The 14056-nt window shown below is 34.7% G+C and overlaps 1 protein-coding gene across 4 annotated transcripts in view; it reads right to left on the bottom strand.

The window, feature by feature from the left end:
• Positions 1-14056, bottom strand: part of row (relative of woc) — a 35615-nt gene that overhangs the window by 16032 nt on the left and 5527 nt on the right. For all 4 annotated transcript variants that reach the window (XM_074182200.1, XM_074182243.1, XM_074182298.1 and 1 more), the window contains 8 exons: positions 12492-12579; positions 12114-12359; positions 7995-8161; positions 7716-7922; positions 7021-7395; positions 5082-5252; positions 4891-5030; positions 1476-1737 (listed from right to left, as the gene is read on the bottom strand). In XM_074182200.1, coding sequence (XP_074038301.1) covers positions 1476-1737; positions 4891-5030; positions 5082-5252; positions 7021-7395; positions 7716-7922; positions 7995-8161; positions 12114-12359; positions 12492-12579 — 1656 coding nt within the window. The remainder of the gene's footprint in view (positions 1-1475; positions 1738-4890; positions 5031-5081; positions 5253-7020; positions 7396-7715; positions 7923-7994; positions 8162-12113; positions 12360-12491; positions 12580-14056) is intronic.

Here is a 14056-nt window from a genome sequence, read left to right as displayed (position 1 = left end):
CAGCACCTGAGTTGGTTAACGTGTTGCAGCAGACGCACCAGGTAACCATTGGTCGTGATACTGTCAGAAATCGACTGCATGAAGCAGATCTCCACAACAGAAGGCCACTTAGATGTCCACCTTTGCCGAGAGGCAATCGCGGTAGAAGATTAGAGTGGTGTCAAGAACATCAAAACTGGGATGCAAATGATTGGGCCACAGTTTTGTTTACAGACGAATCCAGATTTGGATTTCATCCAGATTCTCGTCGAGTAAGACTGTGGAGACGACCTGGAAATAATGAACGTTTGAGACACGTCCAGGAAGTCCACACATACAGAGGTGGTACAGTAATGCTACGGGGCGGAATCATGATCGGCGGCAGAACCGATCTCGTTTTTCCAAATCGCTCCCTCACAGCTCGACAGTACCTCGACACCATTCTTCTACCTATCGTCCGTCCGTTTGCTGGTGCTGTTGGTGAAAACTTCCACCTAATGCACGATAATGCTCGTCCACATGTCGCGCGTCTAGTGACTGACTGGCTCACCAACGAAGGAGTTGATGTATTGCCATGGCCAGCACAATCACCGGACCTGAATCCCATCGAGCATGTGTGGGACATGCTTCAACGAAGAATTACTCCGCATATGGGGAGTAATTGAGAGAGCTTTTAATCGCTGAATGGGCAAATGTACCTCAACAAGACATTGATAATCTCATTTTGTCGATGCACGATAGATGTAGGGCCGTAATAAACCAGTGTGGAGGCCATATTTTGTACTGATTCCAATTTTTTTTGTATTATGATTTTTTTTCGGGGTGCCAAAGAAGAGCCATATTTTTTTTTAGTTTTGCTTATATGCACACTCAGTATTTTTGACCATTTAATAAATTTTGTTGTAAGTTACATTCGTTTAATAATCACCCATCAACTTTTTTTTCCCTAAAGCGATCTAAAAAAAATTATTGCCATTTTTAAAAATATCCCTAGACTTTTCCAATGTGTGTATTTTATATTAACCTGATGTTCTTTTAAAACAAGTGCCATTGCACTTATGGAAAAAAATTATTCCATATTCGTATTTGAGAATTGGACAAATAAAGCAAGTTATTGATTGATTTATTTCTCTTTGTTTTTTGTATGAGTTTTGCACTCCCAATTTATCCATTAAGATATCAAAGCTTCTCTTACACTTGCAAGAAAAACTTGTCAAGAAATCTGGGACAAAATGTTATCATACTGAATTGATGGGTTTATATTTTTAGGAGTGATTAATTTTTGGTACTGAAGAGCCTTGGGGCAAGTGTCTTAAGGCGAAACATCGATGTATACCAGTGAGGATGACAGTGTTCCATGTAAGTGCAATTTGTTACCATTCATTAAAAGTAGAACTCATGTGAATAATATCTGATTCTTATTCCACAACGATTAGTTACATGGCAGTTGACATTTTTCTAGTCACGATAGTATTTATTATAAGAAAATGACTTACCCACTGAGTTACGTTCTGGATATTGGTTTGACACGCCCAATGGTACAGCAACTTCAGAATCACCATCGGCGGGTGCGGAGAACCTTCGAAGAGGGATCCGCTAAACACAGAAACGAACCTTTGGGGACAGCACTCGGATATCCATACATATCCTCCAGAATAGGGAAATTTGGAAACGTCGCTGTACATGCCCAGTTTGAGGGGCGTCGCGGTATGCACCGTACATTTTTGTTCAGCTCTTACTAACCCTTGTTGAATCAACCTAGAAGGAATCAACTTTTTGAAGTCGTTGATTATTCAAAACTTTCTAGCAATTTCAAATGATATGGACGGCAGCGAAAGGCGAGACTGGAATCTCTGGCGTAGATTAAATACTGCAGTCTGCTTGCCCTCTTAAACAAATTTTAGGCAACCATAAAGATGAGCTATTTGAAAGTTTAAATCGGGAATATATGATTATGAACTGCGAGGAACGTCACAAAAAATATATTGGGCAGAGAAAGCGAGCTATTGAAACTAGTTTCAGAGAACACACATCATATATCCAATTTCGGAGAGCTGAAAATCTAAGTGACAGAGAACAGCCATAAAATAAATGAACAACTGTTCACTAGACTTTTTGATGTTCTTGAAAGTCCGTAAATAGCAATTCTGTTAAACATTAGCGGAAATTTAATCGAAAAAATATCCCGGCAATTTCTTTGTTTCGATTTGTTAAAACATTCAATTTATATCAATTTTGACTTTCATTAATACATATATAAAACCACGAAGGTATGTTATGCTTCCCATTCATTTTACAGCCATGAGTTCCCTGTAAATAATTTATCTATGTTTGCATTTGTGTGATTTCAATGAATCAATCAATTTTATTGGTAATAATACACATCGTGCTTTTACAAGTCAAGAATACAATTCAAGAATACATACAATTATAAAATTACAGTTTAAAAACTAAAATGAGTGAAATAATTTTTTTTTCTCCATTGAGTTGAATACAATTTAAACAATCAAATTAGGTCATCGAAGTTATTATCCAAAAATTCCTGAATTGAATAAAAGGCTTTGTTCACCAAATAATCTTTGTTTTTTTTGAAAAATAATCTCTCCTCAAGGAGTCTTATGGTCACTGGCAAGCAATTAAAGAAATGTACCATAGTAGTCAGTTCCTTTTCTGGTTCTATGCAGTCTGTGATATTCAGGAATAAAGTCCTGGTTACACCGTGTTTCATAATTATGGAGTTGGCTATGTGTTAAATTTTTTTGTTTATTATTATAGACATATTTAATGCAGTTCAGTATATATGCACAAGGAAATGTTAGTGTTTTAAGCTCAGCAAAACAATGTCTGCAGCACTGGCGATATTTGAGATTCATAATAATACGGATGCATCTCCTCTGTAGCCTAAACATTTTTTCCGAATGGGAAGAGTGACCCCAACTCAGCACAGCATATGTCATGTTTGAATAAAAGTAATCATAATAAGCTGACATTATAGTTTCTCTAGATACAGTTTTAAGAAGTGATCTTATCATATATGTAATTTTTGAGAGCTCAGACGATAGTTGAATAATGTTTTTTTCCCATATTAGACCTTTATCAATAATTATTCCAGACACCAACATGTACTTGTTATAAATATTATCATTTTCATTAATATTTCAGGATTATTATTATAGAATTCCAAGTAAAAATTCAAACTCAAAGTGAATGATATTCAATTCATTTGTTTTATTTTCATTTTTATTTCTTTATTTTTTGTTCAATCGTTTTATTTTTACTTGTACTTTATTTCAACATTGCATTTCAGGTTATTTTTGCTTAATATAATTGTTATTTTCAGCTATTCATTTTCAATTCTTCTTTTTTAGTTGTCAGGGATTTCAAATCATTTTATATATTGATAATAATGTTTATTGATTTTTTTAGAAAATCCTAATATACATACATTATTTTAAAAATATATAAATAAATGACAAACAAAAATGATGATATGATAGAAAAAAAAAAAAACATTTTTCAATAATTCCAGAATGGTTTCAACATGAGGATATACATAATAAATATATTACCAAACAGAAAAAAGAAAATCAAGTATGATATTTTATATAGTTCATGAGTTTTTCTTTGGATTGGAAAACATTTATTGAATCTTTCAACGAAAGTGGAAGTTTGTTATACTTATTGAAACCTTTATAAAATAAAGACTTCATCGTACTAGTCAAATTAGTTCGAGGAAGATGGAATTTTTGGGAGATACTCGCTCTTGTTTAGTGGTTATGGATTTGAGATTAATATATACAGAATTCTTCAAAATAAGTTAGAAGCAAGTTATGTGTTAGTTTGAAAATGAATATCATTGCTAACTCGTACAGTCTGTGGGAAACAGACAGCCACTGCAATGTACTTAACATGTTTGATATACCAGAATATCTATTCACTTTTAAAATAATCCTCATTCCACGATTCTGTAAATTTTGTAAAGCCGATACCTTATTTTGGTCAAATGAGTATAATGGAGTAGCACAATAATCAAAATGGGGTTGGATTATGCAATTAAATAATGTAATTTTTGAGTACATCGAAAGCTGAGATGAAATTCTTGAGAAAAAATATATTTTTTAGTAATTTTTCTATATATATAATCAAAATGAGCATGAAGAGATAACCGATTATCCACCATGAAACCTAAGTATTCGATTTCACTTACGAACTCTATTACATCACCTGCAATTTGTAATCTTATGTTGAGATTGTTGATGAGTGATAGCTTATAACCAGTTGATAAGAACATATATTTTGTTTTGGAGGTGTTGAGTTTTAATTTATTACTATTCATGTACTTGAAAACATTTCTTAGTTCATTATTCATTTGATCAGCTACTGTTTCTATATTATCTCCTGAAATTGATAACAAAGTGCCGTCTGCAAAAAGGTTCATGAAATCACAACCATGGATGGTATCTATATCATTCAGGTAGATTAAAAATAATATAGGCCCCAAAACACTCCCCTGAGGTATCCCGAAAATTACATCGCGAGATGATGACACTGAATCCTTTATTTTGGTTACCTGTTTGCGTTGTGATAAATAATAAGCCAGCCATAACAAAACAGTTTCCCTGATACCAATACTTTGCAGTTTATTTAGTAATATGTGGCGATCAATTGTCTCAAAAGCTCTTTCAAGATCTAAAAATACGGCTATGATATAATGTCCCTTATCTATTGATTTTTTTCATTTTGATATTGTGACTTGTAATGCAGACTCACATGAATGATGTTTTCTGAAACCTGACTGATATTTTAGTAAACTATCATTATTTTCTAGAAGTCCGAACTAGTGAAATTTATATTCAATTCAGTTTGTAACACTTTTCATATGAAACAAATAGAAAATAATCACAAACTCACCATTCCGTGAACTTAGTGGGAGCGTGCATTAGCACCGACTTGACCTTCGCATCCAGCTTGGGTCTATCCACGGAGAGGTCTTGCACCCTGAGATGCGGTCTAGCGACCACAACAAGAGATGGGTACGTCTTACCTTGGAGCTGAAAAAAAAAATCAATTGATTCTCCTGTCGGATAAACAAACCAACTTACTTTATTGAAAGATATTTCTTTACTATCGGGCAGCATTCCTCCCCCTTTGTTCTCTTCCGATGTAAGATCCACGATTATCTTTTTACCTGCCGCAGCACCTCCGGCACTCAGGCCCCCTTGAACATTGCTTTCCGAAGGACGAACGTTAGAAAACGCGTTGGGTGTCGCTTGCTAAAAAAAAAAATAAAATCCTGGTTATTACCTTGACAGTTCTTGAATTTGAGCCAACAGTTATATAAACCATTTTCCTAGCAAATACCACTATTACTATACCCGAAAAGGTGATATTCAGAAAGTTGATGAAATTAGAAGAAGTTGCCTATTTAGGGAAACAATGAAAATCTTTTTTTAGATTGAGACTATCAATGTACGTTTTTGACACATTCCCCAAAAAAATTAAAATTGCAAGTTCTTATTTGTTGGTTCTACCACCTTCGTTTCAAATAATATGAAAATGAAACACATGTTAAGATCTGGTGTGAACCAATTTTCAAAGCGACGTTTCATTCCTTGCATTCCACCATCAATTATTTTTTCCATATGAACATCTACTTTTGCCATCAATTTCAGTAGCTACAATGGGGAATGTTCCTCAATTTGGGTTATTACACCAAATGCAAGTTTGAACAAAATAAAGTTGAGTTTCAAATTGATGTTTCAAATGTTGGGTTTTAATTTTTAAAGGGATTTGTTTCTAATTCACATATTGGCAACAGCGCCTATATCAAGTTGAAATAACTTATACGTTCCTAGATATTCTACTTTAAGAAAAGGAAAATTATCTTTATAAATCAACAATTGAGGCAAAATATAAATTATAGTTCAATACCACCTCCACAAGCCACATAAACAACAGTTGTTTTGTTATTTATTTATATGGAGGAAGATAGGTTAGGTGCACAAAATGTCATATGTCACAGAATGTCTCGGAACTCGGAACATAAGTGAACAGAACAGCACGCCTCTGAAATATGTCATCTTTGTTTGTCTCATTATCCTTTATTAGCTATAACCGATGTAGCCAAATGGTGAAATAGAAACGAATCCCGTTAAATGTTGAGTGCATTATTTCATTCCTCTTTTTCAAGTATTCAAATAATTTTTTAAAGAAAAAGGTTGAAATGATAAGTTTAAAATGCGTTGTTTTAGAGCTCTTTTATGAAAACTACTTGATTTTCGTCATGAGGAACATTCCCCATTATAATAGATTCGGTTATATGTATTTCTCAACATTTTTTTCATGGAAAATTATCATCAGAGTCAGACTTATAGGTTTTTCCGTTAACTAGCTGTCGCTCTCGTACGAACGACAACTCTCAGAAGGTGAGAAACTTGTGCGAGCTAAAGAATAACGAGGTCTTACCTTTTAACGTGTGATTCCCAACACAGAGTTCAAATAGTAATTTCCACTTTAGATAACGGATTCAGTAGAGGAGACGAATTAAATTCTATCAAGTCATTTAGTGAATTTTCCTTATCCCTAAACCTATCGATTCCAAAAGATTGACTTTCAAACCTTTCATTTACAAATATTATAATTCATATTCGTGGTTGAACTCTCGCCTCTCCATTAAAAATGATTCGCAAATGTGGAATTGGTTTCAACATTTAAAAAACGACTTTTGTGTTATTTTACTCTTCGGGAAAAAGTTCTTCTTGTTTGGCCAATATAAAGTTTTGTAAAAGAACCTCAAGTCAACTTATGGTGATCTACCCGACAATTAAAGTTTATTCTCTATTGTTATTGATAAATTTTTGGAGGCAACCAAATTTTCTGAAAATTCAATTGAAAAATGTGAAATTTGATAGGTTTAGAACATGACAACTGAAGCGATGTCATCTTTCAAGTAAAAACCAACCGCAAAGTCAAATTTCAATTATATAATATATATTATTGAAAAAACATCCCATATACTGCGGATTTCACTGTACAACTCACCCCTCTCTGCCTGGTAGCGATACTGGGGGTGGAAGGTTGAGGCGTCGAAACAGTAGACTTCTTGGCCGTTATCAAACTCCTTGTAGGCGGCGGAGTAGTCTTGGAAAGAGGCCCCGCCTTAGGTGGGGGAGCTGCCTTGGGCGATGGCGCGGCCTTGGGAGGCGGCGCCGTTTTCGGCGACGGAGTGGCCTTCGCCGGTGGCTGAACGGGCTTGGCCGGGGGCGTAGCCTTGGATTGGGCCTGAGCAATGGACCTGGTCTGTTGGATGGATCTGGTTTGCGGGGGAGTCATGACGGACCTCGTTTGATGAGCTGCCATCGATCTGGTTTGGCTTGACGGCACGGACCTTGTTTGAATGGTGGGGACAGGCCGTGTCTGGGGAATTGTTGAGAGTTATTTGTCTTTCTCGTTCGAGAAGATTTTAGGCGTAAGCAAAAGTTATGGTCTGTTATCATCAGATGAATCCAAGGAAAGTATTTTATAACATTTTTCGGAATCGACTTTTTTCAAGGACTCTTAACTTGAGAGAGAAAAAAAAAAAAAAAAAAAAAAAACTACAACCGAGAAGATGTTAGCAGTGATACATGACTGTGAGGCTGTTAAAATTGATGTCTTTTTATTGGGATTTGTTCCTATTTAGACATTAAACAATTTTTTTTCAACTGTCAAGTTGGGAAATCTAGAAGCAAACTCACCTGATTAGAAACCGCTACAGATCTCGTTTGATTAGCGTTCGTCCTCGTCTGCTGGTTGGTAGCAAGCGATCTAGTTTGCGGTGCCTGCATGGGAACGGGAGACGGAGGAGGCGTAAGCTTAGCTGCAGCTCCTCTTCGAGTCCTCACGCCTCTTCCGCTCAAATTCTGACTGGATGTGGTGGGAGTTTGTTGTAGGTTCTGGGCGACCTGAGAGAGAGAGACAAAAGAAAGGTTTTAAATACTTGTCACTTGTCACTATTGAAAAGATTCGTTTCTCACCTGCACTTTGCCTTGATAAACCTTAGGTTGCGAAGCAGGTTGGGCAGGAGACGGAGGATTCAGGGCCCCCACTATCAGGCCCAGTCTCGGATCCATAACCAATTGATAATTCTGTTGACCGCTGCTGATGTTGTTTAGCACCAAGTTTGTTGGGGGAGCTTTAGCACCTAAAATTCATAATTAAAGTAAGGAAAAATTGAACTGGAAACATGTTTTCTTTGAACGACAGAAAATAATCGTCGTTTTTGAGAATCTCAAAGGCATTGTTGAAAATTAATTCATTCTCAAGAGAACAAAAAATTTAAATCAGCAATTTTTTCAGGCATATTTTGAACTCTGTCAGAAAAGAGTTATGCAAGTAATTTTGGAAATAAGCAACGCATGAAGAAATAAGAGGGTGGTCCCAGAAGTACCCAATCTGACCTAGAGATGGCGGTGGTTGTTTGAAAAAATCACTGTGTTGGAAAGTACACAATCTATAAAGCATATGTTTCAAGTTTGAAGACGCTGCGTTGTTTAGTATTCGTTTGGCAGCCATAAACAGCAGTGAATTTGTGAAAATGGAGAAAACTGGTCATCATATGTGGTATACTTTTATTTGAAAGGCCTCAGTCCAACCAATATAAAAGCTGAACTGGATTCTACTCTGGGTGAGTCTGCTGCTTCGTTTACAACAGTAAAATTTTGGGTAGCAGAGTTTAAACGAGACTGTATGAGCTACCAAGATGAGCATCACAGTCTACGACCAAATGAGGTGACTACTCCAGAAACGGTAAAGAAAGTCCACAAAGTGCTACTGAATGATCGTCGACTGGAAGTGCGCGAGCTAGCAGACTTAATAGGCGTTTCAAAAAGTGCGGTACATAGTGTATTATCTGAAAATTTGGACATGAGAAAGCTGTGTTCAAGAAGGGTGCCGCGTTTGCTCACTCGAGCAAAAACAGTGCCGTGATGATGTTTCAATTGAGTGTTTAGCAAAGTTTCATAGCAACATAGCATAAATTGGCATTTAATGGCTATTTTGAGGAGCAAGACAGTTTTTATTATATAAACGTCATCAAACTTATTAAACGTCGCTAGAAATAATAATAATTTTCGTTAGTGTCAAGAAACACACAGTTTTTAGACACGTCAGTACAATTTCTAAAATATGTCTGAGAGGATATGATTCGTCAATATAGTTTCTAATAAATGCTTGTACAGTGTGACCCATTTTTAATGGAAACACCCCCCTAAAATTTGAAGTTGTGAATCGATTTTATTTCTTTTTTTTTGAAATGTCAAGTACTACAAAATTTGAAATGTTTATTAAAGTTTCAGGGCATACTACGATATGTTTTCTTAGTCGAAAATCGGGATTTTTTATTAGCAATTTTTTTATTGAAAAAATCACTACGCCACTGGATTCAGAGTGCCTCTAAACAGGTGTGACCAAAATTTCATGAAAAAATATTCATTATTAACAAAGTTATGACAACTCAAAAATTCGAAAACTCACACAGCTAACAGTCAAAAAAAAACACCCTATATCAACAGATATAGCCATGAGAATATTTTTTTTATGATTTCAACAATAAAGTGCTGCCAGATGAAAAAAAAAAACGAATAGCGTAAATATTTTTAATGAAAATAACCGAATTACATTCAAGTTTTCACGCAAATTAACTAAAACTAAGACCTAATATTTCATTTTAAATCTTAGTTGCCATGGAAATGATATTACACTTTGACACTTGTGAAAGATTTAAGTGTACTATTGTCAACAATATTCACCTTACAGTTCTTCGAATTATTTTGTGTCATGACTGCAAAATTGAGCGTAAGAGACAAAATTGAAATTGTACGCCTTTCGGGAGATGACGTTAGAAGTGCTAGAGAGGTTTGTAGAGTATTTAATGAGAGACATCCAGATCGTCCTCGTATTAGCTGCGGTACGGTAAATAAAATAAATAAAATATTCAATGAAACTGGTGCAGCATCAAAAATGATGTTAAAAAGTAATCCTATACAAAAACGAAACAGGAATGACAGGAATGATCAAATCATTTTAGATTATTTCGGAAATAATCCTAATGCCAGTATAAGGAATGCCACTTTAGATTTGAATATTCCACGAGAAACTATTCGGAGATGTCTCAAGGCGAAGAATATTAAACCTTTCAAGCCAAAATTTTTACACACACTTCAAGAAGGCGACGAAGCAAAACGCCTGGAATATTGTTTATGGGCCCAAGGGAAATATTTAAACAATAGAAATTTCCTAAAAAATATTTTATATACCGACGAAGCCACTTTCACTACAAATGGAGAAGTGTCATCACAGAATTGTCGCTATTTAGCAGCGGAAAATCCTAACTGGGTAATTAACTGTAAAAGCCAGTATTCCCAAATAATCAACGTCTGGTGGGGGATATTGAAGGAACGAATTATTTATTGGTCCTTTCTTTTTTGAGGAAAACATTAATGTGCAGAGGTTTCTAGAATTTTTATTTACAGAGTTTTGGGATGCTATTCACGAGCTGCCAATCAATGAACGATCAAATTTAATTGTCCAGTTACATGGGTGTTCAGTTCATTATGCCAGAGCTGTGAGGCAATGGCTTAACGAACATTTTTCAAACCGATGGATAGGCCGTGGTAGTCCGTTTATAGAGTGACCACCCAGATCTCCAGACCTCACAGTTTTGGACTTTTTTCTCTGGGGACTTCTTACACAAAAGGTTTACAAAAACCGCTCAAGAGATAGAAATGAACTTTGTGCAAGAATTCGACAGGTATGTGCAGATATTAGCTTTCAAGAACTAAGCAACGTAATCAGAAACATTCGTAAGCGCTACGACACATGTATCGAAATACGTGGTGGATTAGTAGAGGCTACTAGAATATGAGTTAGAATTAATTGTTGCACTGAATCGAAACATTTCAATAATTAGTTAATGGTTACGTTTATTAAAATTTTTTGCTTCATTGTTAGTTGAATTGTGTGAATGTAATTCCGTTATTTTCATTGAAAATATTTACGCTATTTGTTTTTTTTTTCATCTGGCGGCACTTTATTGTTGAACTCATAAAAAAAATGATAAATTGTGACTGTTAGCTGTGTGAGTTTTCGAAATTTTGAGTTGTCATGAATTTGTTAATAATGAATATTTTTTCATGAAATTTTGGTCAACCTTATTAGAGGCACTCTGAATCCAGTGGCGTAGTGATTTTTTCAACAAAAAAATCGCTAATAAAAAATCCCGATTTTCGACTAAGAAAAAATATCGTAGTATGCCCTGAAACTTCAATAAACATTTCAAATTTTGTTCCAAGGTAGACCTTTTAGTACTTGACATTTAAAAAAAAAATTATTGAAATCGATTTACAACTTCAAATTTTAAGGGGGTGTTTCCATTAAAAATGGGTCCCACTGTAGATAAATTAGATTTACAAAATAATACAAATTAACAAGATAAAATTCCAATCTTATAAAAATTGACTAAAATGTAAAGCAATGAGCTTTTACAAATTATAAATCACATAGCTAACATATTATATGTATTCAAAGTTGAGTAAAAGTTCGGGAGGTGATCACAAAAGTGTCTTTCTTCTTAAATAACTTCGAAAATTGTTCAATTTCATATAAAAAGATGTTTTGGTTAATATTTTCTTCAATAAGTTTTTGAATCTTCTAAATGGCAAGTTACGAAATTCAACAGATAAGGCATTGCATAGCTTAATTCCTATATTATCTGTTCTTTTCAACCTATTAGCTATAGGAACAAGGTTTAATTTATTTCTTGTATCATGTTGACGTATATCCTTGTGAGCAACTTTATTCAACAAGTTTTGTTGAACAAGAAGCAGATTTTCATAGACAATAACTGAATACAGGGTCATTATTTTAAGTTTTACAAATAATAGTCAACACTTTTCATCATAATTGGCAGAGATTATGCTTCTTACTGCAGATTTTTCAATGACAAATATTCTATCAAGATGTACCTTTGATGCAAGATTAGATTGAAAAGTGATTACATTTTATCCCCAAACTTTAGTTTTCTTTGTTGGGCCTGGTACTTCCGAAACCACCCTTGTATACCTGACATCTTCAAATCATTCAAAAACTTGCATTACCTGCGATTGCGCTTTGTACTTGCTCCGTCACTTCGATGATGGAAGCCAGATCTCCCTTGTGTATTACTTTCGCGTTGGCTTGACTCACCAACGAATCCAGTTTTGCTTGCAACTCCTTCTCTTCGTCTTTCATCTTCTGAATCCGATTTTTTTGCACTTCCTCCAGTTGCTCAACAAAACACTCTAATTCAAGAGTGTTTTCCGCATTGCGGTTCGTGATACTTTTCAAAACAATCACGTCACGATCTGCCAACAAAAAAAAATTCTGAAAAACTTTTTCAAGAGTCAATAAATTATATTGAGCAACTTTGAAGACATTATATGTCGGTTTTTATCGTACAAATACCTATGAATAATAATACATATAGTGCTATTTACCGTTCCCATCAGATGACTTCCTGTGGCTCAATTTATATTTTTTCTTCGGAGGGGGTGGTGGAGGGGGCGACGGTGCAGGAGGAATAATCTGAAACGCCATCATGAATGCGTAAGACAAAATCCCAGTGTTGAGAAAAAAAGAGTTTCTGCATCTCAAATATATATTTTTTCAAATGGAAATACAATTCACCGTATGTTTTTCAATATAAAACATTTTCTTTTGTCAAGCAGGAATGGTAAATCATTACGTAGTAGCTGTTTCAGGATAGGACTTAGAATGATTAACTGGTGAGAAAGAATTCAACAGAGACGTGTTATTCAAATCAATTTGATTATTCATGAAATATTGGGAATTTTGAAAAATGAAGTATTGAGCATGTTTTTTTTTAAAGAAGGGTTTCGAATTCGTGATTGAATTCATGACCCTGTAAGAGTAAGCGAGTAACAATTTTCCATTCTGGAATCTTTTCAATGTTCATTTATGTGCACTTTGAATAGTCTTCCAGTTTGTCCTACGTAAAAAATCAGACATGATCTATTCCATGACCAATTCAAGAACTCTCCTGGTTCACCTGACACTCAACACTTCTTCTTTCTTTGTTATTATTAATAACATATGAGTATTTACTAATTTAGTGAAGCTTTTGTGGTCGTAGCCGTCTGTAATATAGATCCAATTTATAGAAACTATTGGAATCTGTTTGGAACTTTTGGTACAGTAATAAATATTACAGGAGTTTAATCCAACACCAATTCGTTATTTTTAACACCTCGATGAAGATGATCACTTGGTTTGGTGTTGGGATAAAACTCCAGTAAAACATCTACCATCAAATCAATACAGTTGACGAAACAAATGGTTTCTTTAAAGATAATAAGTCAGTATTTCTATTTTTTCGGAAATTAGCAAGTTTTCTGCAGACATTATATAATGGGATCAACAAATGAATGCATCTAATTAATTTACTGAGTTGCAGATGTAATTAAAAAATTGCCTCAACTGTACGAATTGCTAATTGCTCAGCAGTAGCGTATTTGTAGGGAAACATTTCTGCTGTGCGTTTTATTTCAATAACACAGCTCAATTTCTGAAGTTGGGGCAACACCAAACTTCCACAAATTAACAAACACATTGAGATACAGGAACTCCCCTTCAAATTTTCAAAGAAATATTATTCTACAGGAACTAGCCCATATAAAGCCGATCAAAATGAATGCTAAGCAAAACAGTGAAAATGAATGACCAAAATTTATGAAAAAAGCATATAAAGAATAAAATGGAAAACCACTTTCAAAAGATTTCAAACTTCACATACAAATTATTCCAAACTGAGGAAAACATTTGCTTTCATAAAAACCACATACTTATAACCATCCGCTGTTAATTAATTATAAGTGCGGATGTAAAATCTACCCCGAAATATTCCATATGGCGTGAAATGTATTCGTGAACAGACTTCTTGTTCTGTTTTCCGTGCTGTTCTAATAAAGAATAGAATAGAATTTATTCATCATTAAAATATCATACACATACAGAGTGGTCCAACGAAAAGTATGCACCTTGC

The sequence above is a fragment of the Leptinotarsa decemlineata genome, unplaced genomic scaffold, assembly GCF_025532065.1.
Source record: "Leptinotarsa decemlineata unplaced genomic scaffold, Ldec_3_MD MMD2_P_RNA_scaffold_1, whole genome shotgun sequence".
Classification (NCBI taxonomy): domain Eukaryota; kingdom Metazoa; phylum Arthropoda; class Insecta; order Coleoptera; family Chrysomelidae; genus Leptinotarsa; species Leptinotarsa decemlineata.
The sequence above is the reverse complement of the archived record's forward strand: the minus strand, read 5'-3'. Positions and strand labels throughout refer to the sequence as shown.